General features: G+C 54.4%; 1 protein-coding gene across 3 annotated transcripts in view; it reads left to right on the plus strand.

The window, feature by feature from the left end:
• The window catches only part of MID2 (midline 2), a 138,323-nt gene extending 114,767 nt beyond the window's left edge, over positions 1 to 23,556 (plus strand). For 2 of the 3 annotated variants that reach the window (XM_069810755.1, XM_069810754.1), the window contains exons 6-10: positions 241 to 368; positions 1,427 to 1,570; positions 5,932 to 6,093; positions 15,068 to 15,275; positions 18,212 to 21,754. In XM_069810755.1, the coding sequence (XP_069666856.1) occupies positions 241 to 368; positions 1,427 to 1,570; positions 5,932 to 6,093; positions 15,068 to 15,275; positions 18,212 to 18,614 (1,045 nt within the window). In that variant the 3' untranslated portion in view covers positions 18,615 to 21,754. Of the gene's footprint in view, positions 1 to 240; positions 369 to 1,426; positions 1,571 to 5,931; positions 6,094 to 15,067; positions 15,276 to 18,211; positions 21,755 to 23,435 lie in introns of those variants that run through there. The other variant, XM_069810756.1, reaches the window with a different exon arrangement.
• Positions 23,557 to 24,081: the final 525 nt, after the last annotated feature.

Here is a 24,081-nt window from a genome sequence, read left to right on the forward strand (position 1 = left end):
CAGTCGGGGCTGGGATCCCCCAAGGATGGCGCCCCCCCCACCTCTCTGGGTACCTGTTCCCAGGCCAGGCCACTCTCCTGGAGCAGGAGCAGCAGTTAGTAGGTGCAAGCCGGTTTCCCAGCAGCATGTAATGTCCCTGTGAGGCTGCTCGCACCCTTTTAATCCCCCACCTCGCTGCTGCTGGGTGTCGAGAGCAGCGTGCACCCTGATGCGTATTGATGGTCTCTTCTTTTCTTTCAGGGTCGCCATGGCAACTGCATCCTCTCAGGTTCTGATACCAGATATCAATTTTAATGACGCCTTTGAAAACTTTGCTTTAGATTTTTCCAGAGAGAAGAAGCTGCTGGAGGGGCTGGATTATCTAACCGGTGAGTGCACAGACATGCAGACCACTGCCTGCGTCCTGTGTCTTCCCCGCAGCCCCCCCCCACGGCCCGCTGAGGGCTGGCAGGCGTATTTTAAAGCAAACTAGGTTGCCGCTCATTCTCACCGCTAAAAAATGCCTGGTCAGCTGTGGCAGAGCAGAGGTTTGTCATCAGGACAGTGACGTGTCCCCGTTCTCCTGTTGCACTCTGCCTCTCCTGGAGGACAGGTGGAAAAGTTCAGAAAGCAGGTGAAAAATGATGGTCTCCACGAGCTGGGGAGGAGGCTGATGCCCGTAAGGATCCAAGAGGGTGGATTACAGGGAGGGAATGGTGAATTAACCAATTATTGTACTTCTAATGCACTGCATGCTTTAACATTTCCCTTTTGCTGCCCTTTTTGTGGGTCTCTGGGTGCTAAGTTATGAAATCCTGCGGGCAGAGACTTTGCTGGGCCTCTTGGTGCTGCCTTGATGCCCGCAGCAGAGGCCGAATGCTGCTTTCGCCCTTGTCCGGGATGATGCGGGGTGTCCAGGAGCAGCCCTGCTGCAACCGACTGCCGCTGGACCTTGCTGTGTGCTGGAAAACCAGTGGGAGGGATGAAAGCTCCGGAGAAGCGAGGGCATCATTACTCGCCCAAATCTGATTTTCTTCATTGTGAAGCAGATCAGCTTGCAATGAAAGGTTAACGACAAACACGTGTCCAGAACAGTTATGGGACAAAATACTTACTCCACAACCAGTGCTGAGAAATAGGTGGATTTTGAAGTGGCTTCTCAGCTTGGTTCAGGGTGGGGGTGTCAGACCTGGTGGAGGCAGCAGTGAAAACCCCTCATTCTGGCACATCTGAAAACATGCTGGCCCCTGGATATTTTCTTGTCGCACTAAAAAGTTTAGTTAAGTGGGAAACACAAGGATAGATAAAATGAGACAGTTGTTTGTGTCAGGAGACTCTGCTCCCCTCACAAGCCCATCTCTATCCTTAAGCGAGCAAAAAAGCCCTAGGTATATTAAGAAAAGAAAGCACAAACTTACCAAAATACGTTATCTGTGATCTCCCGCAGCGCCAAACCCGCCGTCCGTCCGAGAGGAGCTTTGCACGGCCTCCCACGACACGATCACCGTCCACTGGATCTCAGAGGATGAGTTCAGCGTCAGCTCCTATGAGCTGCAGTACACCATCTTCACCGGCCAAGCCAACTTCATCAGTAAGTCACTGCATGCTACCTTGGTTTGGAGGACCATGGTCTGCTTCGGGACTAAAAAGGTTCTCGGGGAGAATCAGCAGGTTTAAAGGCTGGGAATTAGGGGAGGAAACTGCCACAAAGGATCCTCTGAGGACACCGCTCAGGGCTGTAATCAAAATGATGGAGGGCCACCCCGTGCTGGGGATCTGTAACTGAATTGTTTTGCCCTGCGCTTGGCGTCTGCAACCTCGGCTCGGTGAAGTGTGTGGTGCATTAGAGGGTCTCATCCATTTCACAGCTACCAGATCTGTACATCTCATACCGCGCGCTGGGATTGTACGGGCAGGGCAGTGCTGGCTGCTCTGTGGGCTGATAATTAAGAGTGATTTATGTACCCTCCGTAACAATATTGAGGCACATCTCCAGGTAATTTTTCCTGAAAATAACCGCCATACCTAATTATTTTTCCACACCACCACAAATTTGCTGGGTAGGAATGGGATTTGAGGACCGAGGAGGGCTCTCACTGATGGGTCTGTGGTGGTACCTAATCACTTAGGAAGTGCTGTGGTTGGACAGCAAGGAACCTGTGGCTCAGGTTGCAGCATCCAGCTCCTCTGGGAGAGCCTGGGCTTTCTGGATTTGTGAAATATGCTCAGTACATTTTCCATGCCGTGAGATCTTGTAGTGCAACAGGACAGCTTTAAAACAGTTTTACAGGGCTGAACCTGCCCCCAGGCTTGCCACAAGGTCAGGACAGCAACCTCTTAGATACAAAGCTCCCTCCTGGGTATTTGTTATTTGATGAAGACTATGGTAGTTACGGGGTTTTTAATATTACAAATATTTTAACAGTGCATTTAACAGCTGTCTCCACTGTTTGGGGAGGGAGGTAATGGGATCCAGAGACATCCGCGCAATGGATGGCTAGTTGTTCGCAGGGCACCCTCAGAGGCGTGGTGTGTGCTCAACCAGAGTGAGCAGGAGAAAGCGAGCTTGTGATTATGGTGACTTTGAAGGGATGCACTCTGCCCCTCATCCTGCTGCCTGAGTGCGATGGAAGACAGAAGCAGTGAAGGGAAAATAAGGTGGTTTTTTTGAGGAGGAAAACAGAGACTGTTGCAAACTGGGGGGAGGTAGAGCAACTCTGGCAAAGCATCGTTCTGTCCCGGTGACCTCCTGCCACTCTTCCGAATATCAGGACTGGAGGGGTTTTGCATTCTGGAGGAAAGTTAATTTGTGGGCTGGGTTATAGGAGAGAGTCCAGGGAAACTGCTTGTTTCATACAAGAAAAAAATATGGATGTTGTAATGGGAGAACAAAAATACAGCTTCCAGTTTGTCCGCCCTGAAGTAGTGCTTTGGAAGAGCACAGCATCCCCCAGCATGGCTCATGCAAGGAAGTTTTATTCCTGGTTTTTCTTAGTAGCACTTAACCATTGTAGGAAGTGCTGACAAAATGCTTCAGAGTGGACTTTTTGGGCCGCTGTCAGTTTATCTTGCTGGTCAGGAAGACATCGGTGCTGGAAGCGCAGTGTCACGGCACAGGAAGGCTGTTAAGTGCACTTTAAAATATGCAGGAAGCTGCCAGAGAAAGTTACTGCTTGCGACTTTCAAAGCTGATTAAACTTGTATCCCCAGCCTTTGCCCTCATTTTGGAAAACAAGATGATTTATTTCCTCTTGGTCAGAGGTTAGTTATGGGTACCCAGTGCTACAGCAGCTAGATTTCCCCTGCTCAGTTCTCCTCTCCTCCCCCAGCCACAACATGTTGTCTCCAGCGTTTTGTCCTTCTCTGAAAGCCCGGGAGAGCTCAGCAACCTCTTTGGCTCTGTTCTTAGATGGTCACCAGCCTCCATCTCCCCTGCACCTGCCAGCTGAGTAGAAAACGTGAACCGTGCTGGTGTCACTGGGTTGTTTAGGTGGGGAGGGACCTGAAGGTCTTTGCACCAGCTCTGCGTAAGCCGGGCCGACTTAGGGTCGGGTTGCTCAGAGCTTGCTTCTTGAGTATTGACCGTCTCCAAGGATGGAGAGTCCCCAGCTCTCAGGGCCCTGCTCCAGAGCTTCCCCACCCTCAGCTAGAAAGTTTTTTCCTTACTTAACCAAGATTTCCCCCGCTGCAAATTGTGCCCTGGCACTGGGGCTGTGCCGGGGGAAGGGTCTGGCTCCCTGTTCTCCCCATATGCCGCCTTGGGCGCATGGCTTGGACTCCAATCCATCGAGGAGCTTGGGAATTAGTCACCTACCCACCTTTGGGGCTGTGCGGGTTTGGCACAGGCATTAGGGTGGGGGCTGTGGAAACTGCAGGGGCTATGAACAGCAAGGGCAGCTCTGGAAGAAAGCCCAGAGGGGCACACGCCAGGAATATCTTCCTTGGCCAGCTTTGGTAGCTCTTCATAGAAGGAGTAAAGAAAACATCCGTTAACATCTCAAAGGAGAAAATGAATAATACATTGTCACTTGAAATAACACAGTTGGGTCTGGGTGATGAGAGTGTTTGAGTCCTGGCTGAACTCATGCATGAAGAGACACTGGAAATAGTGCGCTAGGACTCACCTAGCAGGAGCACGAGGAGGCTTCCCATGAAAGGAAATACCTTTTTCAAAGATTACACAGTTGGCCAGTGGAAACCATCCCCTTCACACTCTCTTTAAAGCCAAGAGCTCGGCAGGAGTTGGACATTTTTATGGATGACAAAAGCTGCAATAAAAAGGATTTTTTTTAAGCTTTGGCAAGGATAGAAGCCTTCAGTCTTCAAGGCCAACCCCTTCTTGGTTGTTTTGGGAAAGAAACCTGCTTGGGAGGCCAAATCATTCCCAGACTGTCATCTTCCAGCCACCTTCTCCTTTCTGATGAAGGATCCAAAGCTGGTCCTTATCTGCAGGGAGATAACACCTACCAGTGCTTGGCTGAAAGCTGTGTGCTCCGATGAAAGCAGCTCTGCGTGTAGGATGCAATTGGTATCACAGCTGTTTTATTTTCTACTTCAAATAACATTGCTCTGCTCCCCTAGGCCATTTCCACGTATATTTTAAACCAAATCCAGGCTGACAATGACTGCAACCTGCCCTTGTCCTCCAGCTGAGCAAGCCACTGGAAATAAACAAACACCCCAATGTAAGCCTTAAAAGAGGAGGTGTGGAGCGTTTTCCAGGTTCCTGCCTTCCAGCCGTGTGCACGTGTGCTGGCAATAGGAGGCTAAAAACCCTCCTCCAGTCACCCTTAATTCACAAACCGCTCCTCACGTATCGTCTCGCCCCTCGCCTCCAGACCTGCTGGATCTGAGAAGCCTCCAGATACTGCTTCTGAGCTTCCTCCTTATTCTTCTTTTGGTTTAAAGCAACAGTCCCATGTTGTGGTAGCTGCCCCAAAGCCGTTTTCAGAGAGCCCAGAGCTGCTGCGTGCTGCAGCGGGTGGTCCTGGGCACTTGCTGCCCCCGGCCCGTTGGTGCCAGCACTGGAGGTTGCTCCTGAAACCCGCAGCATCCTTTTCCCCCAGTGCTGGCTGCTCAATGTACTTGTGCAGTCTGCAGGTTATTCTCACCCCAGCCGTGCCGGTGGCAGTAGCAGCATCTGTGGCACCATGTAGGGTTTTCTCCTTTCCTGGAGCATTGTGTCATCCCACCTTAGATACAACACTACATTTTCAGTATGTGCTGGGCCCTGCAGCTCTGGCAGTGGAAGCCACTGCAGTGTTAGGGCTTAGTGCCTCCAGGGTCTTTGGGCTCTTAATTCCTTTCCATTTCTAGAAAGATTTTAGGCTCCTGAATGTTTTCCAAGCATCCCTTTGCTGGGAGCTGTAATTGTCTTGGAACCACTTGGCAGACCAGTCTACACAGGGAGACGAAGCATCAGCATCCCTTGGACCTGGATTATTGCTTCCCACCCCGAAGCACTGAGTGCTATGCAGGAGGAGGATTAGAGTGCAAACATGTCCCTTCCTGCTGCCAGCATTGCATATTGCAGCCCCCGGAGCAGTGGGGAGGTTGTCCTGCAGGAGCGAAGAAATGTGAGAGGATGATGGTGGGCATCGCTTTCTCCCAGCTACCGGCAGCTGCCTGTGCCATCTGCCCTGGCTGGAAGGTTGAATTCCTTTCTCTCTGCACCCTTTCCCCATCACTTCCCACGGCGGCATCTTGAGATGCCAGCGCCCCACCCCTGGCTTTGCCTTACCAAGCATTGCCTTTATGTGATAATAAAAAAGGCTCTTTGAGTTGCTGGGGTTTATCATCTATGGAAATTTTCCTGCAGGTGCTCTTAACTCTCAGGCAGGCAGTAAATCAGCCTAAGGGATGTGTGGTCAGTGAGCTCTGCGTTAGCAGCGCATGGTCTTTGTATTCTGACCTTTCCTGTGAATAAATCTTCCCCCCTCTCCTGTACCGCAGGTCTCTACAACTCCATGGACAGCTGGATGATTGTCCCCAACATCAAGCAGAACCACTACACCGTCCACGGGCTCCAGAGCGGCACCCGCTACATCTTCCTCGTCAAGGCCATAAACCAGGCGGGCAGCCGAAACAGCGAACCCGCCAGGCTCAAGACAAACAGTACGTGCCCGGGCGCTCGCCTTGCCTTGGTGGGTGGTGGGAGAGCAGCTCCATCGGCGCTCGAGTCCAAAGGGGTTTGGCTGAGCCGCTCCCTGCGAGCCCACAGTTGCTGGCAGTGTGATGGAGGCCCCCGGGCTATTTAAATTATTTAACATGTCCGTCTTACTCGGTGTCTCAGCTACTTCCCTGCCTTGAGGGATGGTCTCCTGCTACCCCACGCAGTGCCTGGGGCTCCCATCAGCTCTCTGCTCCTGTCGGCACCCATCTCTATGGGTTCCTGGGGCAGCTGGGGTTTTAGGAGATCATGAAGGTCCATTTCTGGTCACTTTACATCACTGGGCTTTTGGGGGCTGGTGTATGGAGTCCCCGGGCAATTGTGTGCTTGTGCGTGGCTTTACTTACAGGCCGTTGCAATTCTGGGGAGTCACAAGGAGATTGAAAAGTGTCTGTGTGGTAGTGGATGGGGCTTTGCAGCCGCACGCAAAGCAGAAAAGAAGTTGTGCTTCCCATCACCTCAGGGACGGCTAAGGAGGGCTAAATATGTTTAGGGAATTCAGAGTGAGACTTGGTCAGAAATCAGAGGGCAGCAGAACCGGACCCGTCCCGACAAGGAGGGAGTTTGTGGGTCTGTAGTGGGAGGAGGGAAGCCTTTTCCCGTTGAAGGGCAGGAAACGCCGTGGGGCCGTCAGTGCCTGCTGCCTGGGGGGACGTCACAGGAGACCCAGCGTGAAATGTCGAGGGAGAAAATAAGTCAGCTCTCCAGGCATCTGCCTGCAGCTGCCTGCTCCGTGGCCGTGTCTCTTTGATGTTCATTGAGCTGTCTCTGCCCGGCCCCGGCGAGTGCAGCCCTCCCTTGTGTTTCCTTTCCCAATGTTGCAATCGCTCCTGCCTTGACTAGGCTTCGGAGATGATTTATCGCCTCCGCCTCCTCGTTTTCTTTGCACAACTTTAAACCAAATGAAATTAAGGAAAGGCAGCATAGCGGTGGGGCTGGAGGAAAGCTGCTGAGAAGCAAACTCCAATCCAGTTCTGCCTTGTTTATTAAAAATGTATCCCTCCTGCGGTTGCTGTTTTTAAGTGCTTCCCCGTGCTTTGAAAGGCACTCGCTCTGGAAATAAGAAATGGGTGGCTTGAGAAGCTGAGAGTGACGCTGTGACAGCAGCGCAGAGGGGAGCGAGGGCGGTTTGCTTCGGTAGCAGCTCCCGGGGGACAGGGCTTGCTCTTTTGGTTTTTTAACTGAGCGTCAGTCATTGGAGATGCCGGCACGCTGCTGAGGGCTCCTCTTTGGAGATGAACTCGATTTACTAGATTAAATAAGAGCCCAATCACGTTTTGAACTCCCCCTGTTGCAGGGATGTGTCTGCAGCAGCTTCCTGCATGTGTAAAATCTCAAGCAAGCCTCAACCTGAAGCACTGCACAAATTATTAGGTATGACCATAGTTTTCCATGTGCCAGGAGCTCCTTTCACATGACCGAATGACCAAGGAACCGATCCTGGCGCCTCCTGCTTGGGCGATGGGAGGAAGAGGCACACAGCTTTAATGGGCACGCATCCCTCTCTGCTACTGGTTCAGCATTTATCTGCAGCCCGTGAAAAGCATTTAGGGAAACTTCTGAATTTCTGAATGTATATAACATATATTTATATATTTTCTTTCTGTGGCCAGCCTCAGTGTACAAGGGCTCCTTTGAGGTGTTCGCTGCTCATCATCAGGGCTGGTGCCGCCTGAAGGTGCTGCTGCTTTGTGCTGGATCCCCAGCACATCCTCGCTGGCCACTTCTCCTGCCTGCACTTGTCATTAATGTGGCAACAGGGTTTTCTTCTTTTCAAGTGGGCGGTTAGAAGATAGCGCACACTTTTCAACTGCTGTAACCTTGGCAGAAATGTCAGCAGCTCGACGAGGAGATGGGCCAATTAGCATATTTTACAGCCCTCTCTCTGCTCCTGAAGTGATGTTTGGAGAGATTCCTTCATCACCAGAAGGTCAGTGTCAGGACACGTATTGATTTCCGCAGCATCAGTGCTGTCAGTGCGCACTAAATCTGCGTTCCCAAACTGCTGGAACGGAAGAGCTTAGGAGAATAGTTTTGGTTTAGTGACAGAGAGAAACCTTCCTCTGCTGAGTCTGGGCCTGAGTAGGTCTTATTTATTAGCAAGTGTCCAAAACTGGATGAAAGTGCCAGAAAACAGGGATGGTCCCAGCTCTGGTAGTAAATAAAGTGCAAGGAAGGTGGTTTTTACAGTCCTTGCCTTGACCATTGCAGACTGGTCTTATTCTCGCTCGTATTTCTGTCTCTTCCTGATTTATGCATCTCTTGGTAAGACCTCCTGGGTTGTACAGGGTGGCTCATATCCGCATCCCATCTGAAATGGCAGTTGGATCTCACCCGGAGGGGTGGGTTTGCTGCAGCACAAGTTTGCTGCCTGAGTGATAGTCTCTGAGGTCCCTGTTAATGTCAGGATCATGTTAGTGCAGGCGCTTCCTAAGGAGCGGGATGATACCTCAGCAAGTGGCCCAGCAGGGAGTCTGTTGGAAGATTCATAGGTTTGGATGGATTTATTGCTTTTCTGCGACTTGACAACTCAACAAGTCCTGCAGCTTTGCTTCTTCGAGGTGATGCCTGATGGGAGGACAGTAATCAAGCTGTCAAGCTCACTCTGCAAGGTGTCCTGTGGCCCACAGCCACCTCCTGCTTGTTTGCTTCTGACTGCGGGGCAGCTGCCTGAGGGCTTATGGACCAGGCTGACAGTCCCCAGCTGCAGGGTGACAGGTCTATCAGGTTTTGTACAAGGGTGTTTCTGAATATGAGGTACGAGTGGCATCTTAGATGGCTGGTCAGAGCAGGGACATTGCTGCTGCGGGCAGGGGGGAAGAAAAGAAGAGCAAGAAGGGCTGGCAGTATGTTACTGTGGCTTGTCTTGCTCTTCTGCTGGGCAGAGTGTGGTGAACACCTGCAACGAGGACAGAGGTGGTTTCTTGAGAGCGGGAGCGCATATCCATCCCTGCCTTTCTCTCTGCAGCGTGCTTTCAGCCGAACGCGGTCACCTGCCGCCTGCCCTCTCTGCTCTGCCCCGTCCCCTTCCCCTCGCCGCGGGAGGAGCGGGGCGCACGGGAGCTGCCGTGCCACGGGGCAGGGACCGGGCTGGTGCTGCACCAGCGGTACCGCCGCACGGACCCACCCAGCGGAGCGGGCTCACCGCTCCTCATCGGTTTGGCTGGATGTCGGGGATCGTCTCTTGCCTCTGGGGGATCTCGGTCCAGTTGTTTCCGTAGCCGTTATGTAAACCAGCACGCAGCCCCATCTTGGCTGTCCCTCTGGATGGCTTTTTTGACACACTGGAGCTGGCATGGTTAGCAGGACCTGCTGAGCTTCACCGTAATTGATTCCTTTCATGAAGCATCAAGAAAAGGAAATCTGGCGGTGTAGCTGCCCCATTAACAGCCCTTGTCTTGCAGACAAATTGCTGCTGGGGTAGACAGAAAACTAAATATTCTTATCAGCACCCAGGATGGGTGAGCCTCATGGGCTCCTGCCTCCGTGCCGCCCTCCCTCGTGCACCTCTTCCAGGGAGCAAGGGGCAAACAGGAGCATCCGAAGCTGGTGCGTCTGCTTATCTCCGTGGCAGGAGTGGATGGGTGGCAGGAGCCCTCTGAGGTCCAGGGGAGCTGGGCGGGAGTTCCACAGGCTCCCACCAGCCAGCACCCCCTCCTCAGCCCGTCTCCGTTCCTGGCACGCCACTGACCTGCTTAATTGACCTTGAACATTTTCCTAGCAGCAGTGCTGGCCGCCGCCTCCTCCCTCTTTGCTCCCGCACACCCAAGGCCAGCCAGGATTTCCTCCTCTGCTCAGATGCTGCAATGCTCAAGACTTTGCAGGGAAGGGAAGTGTAATTAAGCTGATAAACACCCTGGAGGGTGCAGCTTGCTGTGTCCAGCCCTGGAGCTGGCCCGTTTCCCACAGCTCTCAAGCCCCATGCAGGTGCCATGGATGGATGAATCGGTGAAAGGCTATAAGGAATATTCCAGCAAGGCTAATCTGTGAGATAAAAGTTACCTGAGTGACCTGCCAGGATCTAAACGTTAATGAAAACTTGACAGGAGGAACCACCATAACTCCCAGCTCTGCCAGGCAGGGCTGGCGGGGCTGGAGAGGTGCAGTAACCTGGGAGTAAAGGGGAAGGTGATGGAGGCTTTGGGCAAGGGGTGGGTACATGAAGGCTGCTCTGCCCATGCTCCATCTCGTGCAGTCGAAGCTCCCCCCTGCCAGAAGACATTGCAGAGCAGTTTCCGTCTATGGGGGACCCTGGATGGCAGGACCAAGCAGTTCTTTTCTCTTGTGTTGTCTTCCCTTGCCTATGAAAAATGTAATTCTCTCCTCTCCCTTCACGTCTGGTTTGTGCTGCCTGCAGGACAGAGGTGCAGTTGGGGTGCTGGCAGTGTCCCCCAGCTGTGGGGCAGCCCCCTCGCCTGGCTGGGCTCTGCTGCCACTACCTGCTCCATGGCAGGGGCCCTCTGCTGTCCTTGAGTCATGAATCCTCCAGCATCTTCCCATAACCCAGCTTGTCCAGCGCAGCATCATTTGGGGCATATGGTGCAGGCAGCCGCAAACACAGAGGACCCCGCTGGGCTCATGCGCTGGGGATTTGAGGCAGCTGAGGTTGGGACCATTGAGAGTCTGTGAATCCGTGTTGTTTCCCAGTGCCAGGGCGGTATTTTGGGAAGGGGGTCAGATGGGAGCAGGCACCCGGCTGTGTCCTCTGAAACGCCCTCTGTCCCGAGTAAGATTTTGCAGCCCAGCCTGTGTGCTTTTTAACTCCCCTCTTGCCCATCACAGCACGCTGTCTGTAGATATTACTCGAGCCCTTGGGCCAGGATGTGCCAGCACAAACCAGTGACAAGGGCTGGACTCCAGTTGTTCACACTGACCTTAAAAAGGGGTCCCCTTCATGAAAAGGGCTGTGACTGTCTCTTTCCTGACAGAGCCGAGTATTTTTATACTTCGCTTCCTCAGAGCTTGTCTCTTTGCATTACTGCTGGAGAAAGATAGCTACAGAAATATTAAAATAGCTAGAGGAAAGGAGGGGGTGGGTCACTCCCAATTTGCAGCTTTACTTTCAGGTCTCTCAACTCAATTATCTAGAAAATTGGGCTCCAAGGAAAATCAACACAAGCTACCATCAGGTAACAGAGAGCAGCGCAGATGAGCTCTATTACAGGGTCGCACTTGAAAGCTCTCCAGCCTTGCCATAGCTAATGCTCCTGGCTGTTTGCAATGGTTCCTAGCTCTGGCTTGGAACCCCCCTCTCTGCATAGCATTGGCGTGGGTGTTTCTCCTTGCCGAGCCTTGGTGCCCATAGCCAAAAACGGGAGCATGCAGGAGGGCACAGCTCATTGTACACCGCAGCACCTTTCCCTGAGCCAGGCCAGGGACTGTTCCAGGTACCAAAGCCTGGTTTTTAAGTTGCTTGCAGTTATTTAAGGTGTTTTGCCACAGCTGCACTATTCAGTTTGCTTTACGCTAAAGTAGATGAGTGCCTATAGAAGTCCCATCTGGTATCTATAAGCTCTTTACTGTATCTTGCATGAAAACTCAGTGACAAAATCCCCTAGAACTCGGTTTGCTTCTTTACACCATCTTGGGGTTTTGTTTGCAAAAACAGGGATAGTCTGGGGGCTTCTAGAGGGAAATCATTGAAAAATAAGGAGGTCAGATGAAGTCTGTGCTTTGGAAGCAGGTGACAGGGGAGTGCTGGGGAGCTCACCCAGGTTTGGTCTCACTTCTGCATAACCAGGGTGTGCAGAGGCAGCCGTGAGAAATGCTGTGAGTGTGGGAAGCGTGCCCGGCCCCGAGAGCGAGCCCCTGCTGCAGGAGGACATCATCGTGGCAGCAGATCTATAACCAGAGCTGTGCCGAGGGCCCTGACGCGACAGTCCCAGCTGCCCTGCCCCGCAGAAGACACGTGGCCAATGTGTGCACCATGCACAGGGGTTACCGGTAGAGCCAGAGCTGAACGCAGCCCCATCATTTTACACGTCTCTTCTGGAGCGATGTGGGCTGGGGCAGAGCACGGAGGATTTTTTTCGGTCTGGTGGAAAGGAGATCGCTGTTGCTGCTGCTCAGCAGCTGCTTTGGCTCAGCTGCGCTGTTGATACGGGTTTGCATGCAGCTGATAATATATCGGGGCTCTACTTTTGCAGTTCCCTTTAAGAAAAAAACAGGGAATTACAGATGGAGAAACCTCTGGGGAAAAAAAGGAAAAACAAACCACCATTAAATTTGCAAAGCCAAGAGCACAGGATTTAGTTCTGTTGCTTTTTAAGTTGCACATGCAATTTAATTTTATGCCTGCTATTCCTGCATTATGCAGCAGTTGTTAATGTGCGGTCACACGCCCCTCACCCCACTGGGCTCCCCAGTGGTGCCAGCGATGAGGGGCTGCAGCAGAGCAGAGTGCCTGCTCGCCAATGTCCCCAGCTGGGCTTGCTGCCTCGGAAGAGCTGGCTCCTGCCACAGCCATCCGGTGCCTTCATCAGTCACACATTGTCACCAGTGCTACTGGAACGGACTATTGCAGAAATGTTTGGTGCAGCATTTCCACCCCTGCTGAGACTCTCCATAGGAAAACCCACCGTTCTCGTGGGACCCAACTGCCCCACGCTCACCCGCTTCCCAACGGCATGGTCCCCACAGGCTTGGCTGGGGCTCCCTGCTGCTGCTCCCCTGGGGCTGGGTGCTGTACTCCCCATAGGAGGGTGCAGGAATAGAGCAGCAGTTTCCTAGAGTAGCTTTTCTTTTGCAGCAGCAGCCAGGGTCAGTCACCAGCCCTCAGCACCCCCAGGGCTGCTCCCATGTTGTACAGAGGGGTAAACTGAGGCACGGTCTGTGCCTGAAGCCTGTGACTGTGTGGGGATAGACCAGAAGATCCTCAGGGCTGAGCAAACTCATCTAGCCATACCAAAAAAGCAGTGCTGTATAGAGAAGCCAAAGTCTCTCCCAAATTGAGAGCAAAGAGAGTGACAGGAAAACGCTGGAGGAGAGAGCAGAGGTGCTCCCCAAACACGCTGGCTCTCTCCCCTCGCTGCACCAGAATGGAGGTCTTCATTTTGGGCTTCTCAAAATGCAACCTTCTGGCTTCTCCTTTCCACATCTGGTCTTAAAATGACACTAAATTATTAAAGGAGAAAAAAAAAAGAGCATTGAAGCAAAAGGGATTGTGAATTCCACACACACCCCTCCACCCCCCCAAAAAAAAGCTAATCTTGGCTCAGAAGAGCTGCTCTGGCAGGGCAGTGGGAGTTCAGGGGCTGGGCATCAGACTGGGCATCACTGGCAGGGCTGCCACGAGCAGCCCAAGCAGAAAATGCACCAAATCCCCCGACCCTGCATACTGAGTAAGTCTGTGTTTGCAAGTCTTTTCCTGACCCCCTCCCCACCTCCGCCCCTGCACGCACAAGACCTGAACTCAGAAGCTGGTGAGGGTTAGTTTCGTGGTGAGGCTGTGTGGCACCAAGAACTGGAGCCTTCCAGAGAAATCAGTGCTTGCTGTTGAATGGGTTGCGGAGCTGGTGCCCAGAAGAGATGGTGTTTATTGAAGCAAGGGAGGGTAGACATTCCCTTGGCCCTCTGGATCTTCAGGAGGGTTTTATCAAAGCAAGCAGGACAGCCAGCGTGTGTCAATTAGGAAACAGTCTGGTTTTCTGTGTGCTGGTGACATTACAAAGGAATTGCAGTTGGGTTTCAGGCCAGCATTAAAGATCTGCAGAATCCATCAAGCTCAATTCTGTTAATCGCGGAGGAAGCCCCAGGGCGTGCGCTCGCTGGCTGGCTGGCCCTGGGCTCACACCTCCCTTCCAGTCTCCGCTAAACACGGGCTGGACCCAACGCCTTTGATTTGCTTTCACCACCACGTGCACAGCCCAGACTATCTTCTCCAAGCAGTGAGACCTTGTTTGGCAGCGGAGAAGCGCTGGAAAACCTCGGGTGTGCTTCCTGTAAAATGTAATAGCAGCCTGCACGCTACGGGGAGCAGTCTGCGTTGGCTGCTGATGGGGATTCGGGGACGTGCTCGACACTGCAGTACCGCTTCTGTGATTCAGTACTGTTATACTAGCACTTAAGGATCTGTTCTCCCTTCCCTGTGCTCGTGTAACTCTAATTACTGCTAATGGAGTATGGATCCATTCAGGAATTCAGGCTACATGCCGTGCCTAGGTTTGGTTCACAGTGCATCTTGATGGCATCTTCAGTGCCATTTCCATTACCTGGAAACATCCCCCCATTTCTGCCACATTTTACATCATTAACAGAGGGCAAAAGGGACTGGCTCTGATGGGGAATGAGGCATCTGAAGGGGGTAATACACAATAAGGAGACCCCAGATGTTTCCCAGCCCCTCACTTAAGGATCCCTGCCAGGACGACACAGCCCTGCCTGACGCGCTGTCCTGCCCAGCCTGGCTGCTCTCAAAGCCGGATTCTCCCTGGGGAACAGAGAGCTCACTCTCTGCAGCTCATTTCTCTCTGCCTTTTTGAGTTTCACCTTCTTTCCCTCTGTTCGGTTGGGGAAGGTGGGTGATTCCCAGGCTGGGGAATAAGCCCAAGGTGCAGGTGCTGCTCTCGTCCCTGCTCCCCTCTGTCTCACTGGTGGTGCCTGGGGTGGTGGTTTGCTTGCAGGCGTGGGCAGCGGTGACTTGCTTTCTCTTTCCAGCAGGGCTGGGGAAGCCGCTGCAGGCACTGTGGGCACAGGGGACTGATGGTTTACAGGTCAGCCTGTGACAATAGGTGCACAACGCACATGGATGAGCCTTGGCGTCTTGCTGGGCATCTGTAATCCAGTGTCCTTGGCTGGTGGGGGAACCTTCGGCTCACAGAGGATGTCCAGAGAGCCTGGGGCAGACGTTTCCTGCCATGTTCTGCTTGCACGATGATGGTAACAAGCATAAATCCTAATCCATGTGTCTTTTTCTAACAGGTCAGCCTTTTAAGCTGGACCCCAAGATGGCTCACAAGAAGTTGAAGATCTCCAATGATGGGCTGCAGATGGAGAAGGACGAGAGCTCCTTGAAGAAGAGCCACACGCCTGAGAGGTTCAGTGGGACAGGATGCTATGGGGCAGCAGGCAACGTCTTCATTGACAGTGGCTGCCACTACTGGGAGGTGGTGGTGGGATCCTCGACCTGGTAGGCAGCACTGTTGTCTTCTCTCCCTCTTCTAGAGGCCCTCAGATTTCCCCAGAGATATTGTGGGACATGCTAGGGTTAAAGGCCAGGATTTTGGCAGAGCTGCTTATGGGCAGGGAGGTGGTTGAGACCTTAAATCTGGGTGGCTGTGGCTTTCAAGGTTTATGAGTTTCTCCTCTCTGCCAGAAGCTTTTGGGTCTGGTCCAGTCAGGCTCCAAGGTGAAGCTTGTATCTTCATTTCCCTCACTTGCTGAACCTGCTAATGCCTGCTAGGGCTCAAATCTCACCTCAGTGGCAGAGCAGAGGTGCCACAGAGCTTTAAATCTGCTGGTTTTCCCATGTGCGGTGCCCTCCCCGGGCTGTCTCGTGCAAGGCTAAGCAGAGGGGGACCACGGCTAAGCAGAGGAGACAGGGGTGTCTCCAGGGGAGGCTTGCAAAGACCTGGCGAGCCACTGAAGTATGTGAGGGCAGGCAACTCAGGGGGAGCCTGTCCCACGCCTGCTTCACTCTATTTCATCCTATATTCATACCCCAGCATTGCAGGCTGGCAGGAGAAACCATCCCAAGCAGTGGGTCCCCCTACTTGTGGGGACATTCATCTCTGCTCTGTGATGGCAAAGGGGCCAGCAGAGCAAAGCAGAGGGTGATGCTTCATTTGCTATTTGCTCTCCATTGCCCTGTGCTGCTGCTGCGTGGCTCTGCCTCGGGAGAGGCTGCCTTCATTGCCACGATCTGTTTCTCTTGAGCGAGGGCAGGTCCATGTCTCCCTCCGACTGGCAGGAACACAGAGCTTTGTCCCCACCTTGGGGCAGCCTGGCATCTGCTGAAGGCCACCAGGCTTGGTGGAGCACCAGGAGCAATGGCAGCCTTGGACGCAGCACCTCCTCTGCAGTGATTGCTCTCAGCTGGGGCTGTTCTCTGGTCTAGGCTCCACGGGTGGATGCTGCAAGAGTGAGAGGGCAAGAGCCCAGCCTCCCTGTGCTCTGTGGGAGATGAAGGCAGCATTCCCAGGGGTTACAAGGACGGGGATTGCTTTAGCCCCACTCCTCCCCAGCAGCCTGCTGCCTTCTTCCCAGTGCCCTTGTCAGAGATGCTTGCACAGAAGCACAGCCCCAAGTACAGCTTCTTGCTCCCAGTAGTGGCAAGGAGCATCCCTGACCCCACAGCACCTCCCTACTGCATCTCAGCAAGCGCCCCCAGCCCAGACTTAGCCCCCAGTCCAAGTCCCTGCCTGCAAAACACATCTGGGCAGAAGCAGAAGGAATGAGTCAGGGATGCAAGCTTCGTTAAAAAGCAGTTTCTGACTTCAGCAACTTGATTTGTGAGTTGTTTCTCAAGCAATAATTATATCTGGAGCTGTTTCTTAGAAATGGATCTGTTCCAGGCGTTTTGCTGATGACTGAATACTGCAAGACCTTCAGAGGAGGAAATAGCTTTCAAATATATAGCAGCTCCTTGGGCTCTGTGGAGGGGTGCATTCAGATGCAGAAGGAGCACGGCCACGTTAATTGAGTTGGCTGTGGCTGTGACTCAGAGCGAGCCCGGAGCCCTGACTCCTGGTGAGGCTTATAGCAAGGATGCTCTGATCAAAGGCAGAGTGGGACCTGCAGCTCTCAGCAGCCTTCACTGCCACCTCCCGCCTCCCCAAGCCTCAGCCCCCTGCACTGACACCCACAGCCTTTCCCCGCTTCGCCCCATCCCTTTGTTGGCACTGCGGGCGGGGCGATACTTTCACACAGGTTAACGCTGCCAGTGCTGTTCGTGTGCTGCCTCCTTCGTGGTGTGTCATGAGGACTCAGATGGTCCTAGAAACCCATGTCCCTCTCCGGGAGCTCCAGCCGAGGAGGAGCTGGTATTTGAGTGCTGCTGCAAAACACATCTCCTCTCCCTCAGACAGATCCGCAAGGAATGCAGCACACACCAGCCTGGTTTGGGGAACGGATTGTCGCCTGGCTTTGCCCTTCTCTCTGTCCTGCTCTCCCCAGCCGGTCACTCTTGACCAAAGCTTGCTGGTTCTTCCAACTGACCAGAGGGATTTTGAGAACAGAGAGTGGCAGCAGTGAAAAGCCGAAGAGGCACACCACATGCTCTCTTCGTGTCCCCTAACTCAAACTTCAGGGAAATGATGCTCTCCTCCCAGGAGGGAAGGTGTCGCAGCAGGCTGGCAGCTCTGCTCTGCAGTGGCAGGGGGAGCGGATCAGGAGCTTTGTGTCCCCGGGGGTTTGGAGGAGAGGGGTGTCACTTCTTGCTTTTCCCTGAACCCTGTGCTTGCAGCTGCTGCCTGAGGCAGAACAGCAGAGCTGATGCTCGGGGGTCATTAACAGAGAAACCCCTCTCCCTGACCCAGAGAGCTGGCTGTGGTTTCTGGCTGTGCCTGTCTCCCCTCTCTGTTGGGGAAGGGGGGCTCAGCCTGCTGCACAGCAGCAGCCCTGGCTCAGAAATCGCTCCCAGTGCTCACTGCCATCAGGCTCAGCCTCCCATCCAGCCCCAGGCTGAAAAATGCCTTCACACAAAGCACGCTTAGAAGTGAAACAATTGGGGTTTATTATGGAAAGCCCCTACCAGGCAGATCCCCAGAAAGCCTCTGCTACTGAGCTGAGCCGGGAGGCATTACAGCAGCATTATCAAGCTTCTGTGTTGTTAAAGCTGCTTGTGCCACACAATGGGGGTAAAATGGACGGTTCCTGCTGCAAGCGCCCAGCTGTGTCACCTCTGCCTCTCGCCCTGCCTGGCAGCAGGAGGTTGCATGGGGAGGGAGTGATGCTTTTCCCCAGTGAAGCCTCTGCAAGCGGCTTTTCAGCCATGTAAAGCTGTTGCTGTGCTGCTTCCACAGTCGGGTGGACTTTTAAAGCATGGGGTGCCAGGAGCCGTCAGGGCTGGACTTTGTCCTGTGCTGAGGCTGGAGGTTGCTAAGCAAGGTTTCTCCTCTCTTGCAGGTACGCCATCGGCGTGGCTTACAAGTCGGCCCCCAAGAATGAGTGGATTGGGAAGAATTCCTCATCTTGGGTCTTCTCCCGCTGCAACAACAACTTCGTGGTGAGGCACAACAACAAGGAGATGCTGGTGGAGGTCCACCCGCAGATGAAGCGTCTCGGCGTCCTCCTGGATTATGACAACAATGCGCTCTCCTTCTACGACCCGGCCAACTCCCTCCACCTCCACACGTTTGAAGTCTCCTTCATCCTACCGGTGTGTCCGACCTTCACCATCTGGAACAAATCCTTGATGATCCTCTCGGGTCTGCCCGCCCCAGACTTCATCGATTACCCAGAGCAGCAGGAGTGTAACTGCAGGCCCCAGGAGTCCCCGTACGTATCAGGGATGAAAGCCTGTCACTAGGCTGCCCTAGCCCTGCCCGTGCCCTACGGTGGCACCAGCGATGCTGGCAGGTGCCGGCGGTCGGAGTCGGCTGCCGGGAGCCTGCTGGCAGCCGTGCCGGAGAGCCGCTGTGCAGCCGTAACGCTCCAGCAAGCAAGCACCTTCCCACACGCAGCTCAATTTTTTTTTTAAGGGGAAAGAGGAAGAACCTCTAACCACGCTGAAAATAAACTCCTGTTGGCAAGCTCCACTCCGTGCGCGTGTGCGGCTTGTGCAACTCCTTGGTGGTGTGCTCTGATCTCTCCCGAAGCGGATTGTCAGCTGGATGGTTTTGTCTTCCCTTGGGGGCTGGAAAGGCTGGGGCGGGTTTTCGGGTGACCTTCTGAGGCACTGCTGCGGTCAGGGGGACGTCTCGTGTGTCCCTGCAAGGTGCAGGTTGGAACAGAAGGGATTGGCTTTCTGGAGCCTGTTGGTAGCTTGTCTTGAGAGCCAGGGGGGACCTGAGCATCGTTTTCTGGGAGGACTTTCTGTTTGGCTGAAGTTTGGTAGCTTCTCTGGTGTGGTAGATAATTGCATGGACCCCTTGTGCTTGGTGAGCGCAGGCGTTGGTTATGAGGTGGATGGTGGTTATGTGGTGGATGGTCTGCAAGAGCGAAGGCAGCACTGAGAAGGACAGTCCCGCTGCCTCTCCAGCTGCGTGCATGCTGCTGCTGGCCGTGTTGCCTGTGCTTGGCTGGGATTGCAGTCCCACAGTGGAGGGCAGCTGGCCGCGGACCCCCACCCCACCATGTCTTCTCCTTTGGGAGCTCACCAGGAGTCAGGGAGGCCCCCACCCTTAAGGAGCAAGCTGAGGAGCATCTCGCCCCCGGCACAGAGGTTAGGCAGATGCTCCTTCCCGACACAGGTCCAGCCAACTGTGCCCCACCACCTGCGGCTCTGTGTAGACCTCCATTAGTTTCATGTCTAGGGTCTCTGCAGAAAAAACACACCTCCCCATGCTGAGCAGATGGTCAAGTCCTGCCCAAAGACCATCTCTGTGCTTAATGACCCTAAATCTCAATTTATGACCCCAAATCTTGGGTCTCGGTTTGTTCTCCACCATGGTGGTGTGAGCGTGGAGCCATCCTGTTTTCTCTGTGGCAAAGGACTGAATCCATCCCAGGGCCTGCAGCCCCTGGTTACTGGGAGCTCTTCGGCTGCCACCAGCGCCCCCAGTAACCACAAGCACCAAGTCCCCTGGCCAAGCTTCAGTTTCCACATTTGCTTAAAAGCCAGGAGGAGCTGGGCCAGGCACACCGGTCCCTGTGTCGCCGGGAGCAAAGACCCACCGTGGGCACCTGCAGCCAGGGTCCGTGGCACGATTCAATGCGGGTGGGCATGCGAATGGCCACATCGTACCCATGGCAGGCGGCACGGCACGGCATGGCAGGGAGGCCGGTGGAAGCGAGGAGGTCAGGCAGCATGGTGGCCCAAGACGGGCTGGTGTTTGAGCTTTGGTTTGTGGTTTTTGAAAACCCTTTTTGCTCCTCTGGATGTGGTGCTGTCAGGTGCCTCAGTGGCATTGCACGGGGACCGTCAGGCTGAGACCTCCTAGTTCTGCCAGCCTTTTCCTATTTTTTTTTTGAATGTTGCTGATAGGGAACTACCTCAAAGCCCAGCGTCAGGGGTAGGTGGCCAGTTCAGACAGGGTGATAGCACTTCAAGGTTTGTCCCACAAGGGCTGCGGGAGAGGCTGGTTGAACTCGGCTGGAGCCAGTTGGCCCTGTCCAAAAGTGGGTGCTCCCCGCCAGCGACCTGGCCTGGGGGTCACTTGTCATTAAGTCTGGCAGTGGCAGCTGCCAGGCGATAGCTTTGTCCAGGGAGAGCGTGTATAAAAAGAGTCTGTTTCTCAGCACAGCATCCCTCCACTTTACCTGGCTGACGTTTTTGGGGACTGGCCGCCTGCTGCTGCGGGAAGGGAGGCGGGTGTCCCCTGCGGGGAAGGGATCTGCCACCCACACTGCCGAGCCGAGGGTGATTCTGCCTCTGATCCGGCCTGCTTTCCCGTGGTGCTTGGCAGGGGCTTGCGGCAGGTGGTGCATCCCTCCCGAGCAGACAGAGCGGTTTTATTTGTTTCTTCTGGCCCCCAGAGTGCGAGCACCGGGTGGGGATGCAGCAGGGTCACGTCTGCCATTCCCCACAGCTAAGCACACAAACACAATTGATTTTAAGAGGATAAGTTGCCATTTTCAGTTGGATGTTTTTTCAAAGCCGCATGGGGCTATCATGAAAGTCTTTTCCCCGTGTGCCGGTCCCGTCCGGGGCCGCTCATAATGTGTCAACCTCAAACGAATGCCCAAGCACTGGAGATGGATTTTAGCGTTTGCAATCCAGGTGCCAAGCTTTCCGCCGGCACTGGCACCGCTTTGACTGGCTTATTGCTAGAGGACTCGGCGCATCCGCTAACTCCGAGCACACGAGCCATTAATGTGACATTTGCACCTGATGAAATTGCACTAATCGCGGTGGGATCCCCCTACCCCGTCGCACACGTCCCGGGCCAGGCGGGAGGACGAAGCGGGGAGCTGGCGTGGCCCCCCCCGCCCGGGGGAGCCCCGCACCCCGAGCAGGCAGTTCTGGGGACGGGAGCCCTTTCCGAGTCACCCACCTCTTCCCCTCCTGGTTTTGGAAAAGCCAACCCCACCCGGGCGTTACCAGGAGGGGGGGAGAAGCAGCCCCATCCCTGCTCCGAAAGCGATGCTCCCCCCGCAGCCTTTGCCCGCAGCCCGAGCGAGCGATCCTATTGGTTAAAACCGCCTGGTGTATGATGACACAGCAGTCGTTTCAGCCAATCCGAGCCCCTGCGGGCTCTGCAGCCCTGGGTTATGAATGAACGCGTTTCCCACGGCCCCCGCGGGGGGGGGGGTGGGGTGGGCTGGGTGCTGCTGCTGGCTCCTCTGCTCCCGGTGACTCCGTTGTACAGACTTGGGATGTGGTGAACCCCTGGTTACCGTGCGACCCATCAGCCTCTCCTCTTCCATGTGTAACATACTTGTTTCAGGTTTGGTTTGGGGGAGGGTTGTTCTTCCTGTTATGTTTTTTTCCCTTTTTTGTTGGGTTTTTTTTTGCAACTTCTTTGTTAATGTGTATATATATATATAAAATATAATATAATATATATACGTTACTGGATATGTCTGTGTGTGGCGGAGATTGTGCAATGTGTGACATCCCTGGTCCTGGGGTGCTCTCTATGGCAATCACAGTTGGCGTCCTCCAGACCTCTGACAAAATGCAGACTGTGAACCTCGGGGTTACCCAGGTGCAGGTGTAGCAGTAAATCAGCAACACAGAAGGAAAGGCCTTTACTTAATATAACCCAGGATGGGGCTGAGAAGCCAGCCCAGCTGAGTCCTGGCTGGCAAAAGCCCCTGAGAGCACAGCAGGCTCCACAGGGCAGCTCAGCGGGAGATGGGAGGGTTTGCTCTCCCTGGCGATGATGCTACGTGTCACATTTGCTCAGGGGGACCTGTCAAACATTTGGCTGTGCATCCGCAGGAGCAGGGGGATACGTGGTACCACCCAACTGCAGCATTTCTTGTCCTGGGCTGCAGCCCAGACTTAAGAGCCTGCGGGGGTGGCAGGTCACATGGGATGCTAAAGCCCCATCCAAAAAGTCCATACACGTAAATATTCTGCGCCCTGCTGTCAGCCCCCAGAGCAGGATGTCATGCAAAGGCACGTTGTCCAGGTTGTCAGGACACCAAGTGCTGCAGCCTTCCCTTGTCCAACCCTTTGATGGCCACAGGGACTGCTGGCAATCGCTGAGTGCCAGCCAGATACTGCTGGAGCCTTGTTTCTGCTGCCCTTGACCCCAGCTCCCACTCGCACCCCCCAGTGCCTCAAGAGCTGTGGGAGGGCAGGGATGGAGGCTGACCCCATCCTTCACATGGTGCTGCACTGAGCTCATGGTGGGGCCAAGCACTGGCCGTGACATCTCTCCCCTCTGCCGAGGAGTCCCTGCCCCAGCACAGTGCGCCTGACAGCCAGCTCATCTCCCTCATTGCCTGTCAGTTTCCCTTTCTGCTGTCTGTGCTTCTGTCATGGGAGGGTCATGCCAGCATTCCCAGTGTCCCCCTGCCCCAGCACAGCCCCTCAAGCTGCCTGCACAAGCCCCGGAGCTTGACCCTGACTGTAAACCCATCCTCCCCATCCCCACTGCCCTTCTCTGGAGGTGAGGCTTTGCAGCACGTGGGGCTGTATTTGGGTAAAACAAGCTGTGGCTGTGGGCCACGGGGTCTGATCCTGCTGCACCTGCCCTAGAGAGCGGCTTCAAGAGGCAGGAGTTCAGCTGGCCCCAGCAAGGAGAAACGTGAGGGGGCCCTTCGCTCAGCCCCCAGCACTGGGCTCCCCCAGCCCCCACCAGCACCCAGCCCCTGCCCCGACCCCCTTTGGCTGGGGTCCTGGGAGAAGGCAGGGCTGATGTGGCCAACCAGGAGCACATCCCTCGGGGTGTCCCCTGGCCCCCACCAAAGAGCACTGGCCCCCGGGTGGGCTGGGACCCCCGTGTTGCTCCATCCTCTCCTGGCTGAGACAAAGCTGGACCTTGTGCAGGGGCTCTGCAGGCTGAGATGGGACCACTGGGCAGAAATCTGCCCCCGATTGCCTGGAGAAGAGGTGTCAGCAGAGGGTGGGGAGCCCAGGACCTGCCTCACCAAGGGGAAGCAAAGACACACAGGCCCACAGAAGACAGAGCCCATCTTTGTTGAGCATAAGTGTCTAAAATATTTATTAAGTGGAAAACATATGGTGCAAACCAACACTGTAGAATTAAATATGTCTTACTTTATTCCTTTGCTCTAGGCTTTTTCCCGTTAAACATTAACCACCAACACATGGAGCCTGGCCTCAAGATTGAGTAGCTGCTTTCATTACGGGACAAATCTGTGGCATTTGCATTATCTCAGACCTCTGCTCTCTCTGCGTGGTGTTGCTGACAATCACACCTGTAATGAGCCACTCGCTGGGGCCTGACGTTAATACTCCTGCTTCTACACAGCACCATCAGCATGAAGACCCCGCTAATCCAGAGCCCCACAACGAGCTGTTGCTGCAGCCCCAAGGGGTCACAGCCCACATTTCCAGACCTGGCATTCCCTGCCCCAGAGCCTGGCAGGGCAAGACAGCCCCAGACAACCTGCAGCTTGCCAGGTGGTTGTCCCAGCCCCATCCCCTTCATCCATCCTCCTGTTGCTCTGCTCCAGCCAGCCTGTCCTGTGACTGAAGGTGGGGGGGTCTCAGTGGGGATATGCAGGTGCTCCTGAGCTCCAGCCACTTGTCAAAGCGAGGACACACTCTGAAGAGTCAAATCCTGCAGGGACCTGCTGTGTCCTACCTTGGTCACTAGAGCAAAGCGGTTCTGCAGCGATGGCTCAGCCCCTGCAGTCAGCTTGGGCCCTGCACTGGGAGACGGGTGCCATCACTGGCCATGGGCTGGAGGGGATGGTTA

The sequence above is a fragment of the Haliaeetus albicilla genome, chromosome 23 (assembly GCF_947461875.1).
Source record: "Haliaeetus albicilla chromosome 23, bHalAlb1.1, whole genome shotgun sequence".
Classification (NCBI taxonomy): Eukaryota; Metazoa; Chordata; class Aves; order Accipitriformes; family Accipitridae; genus Haliaeetus; species Haliaeetus albicilla.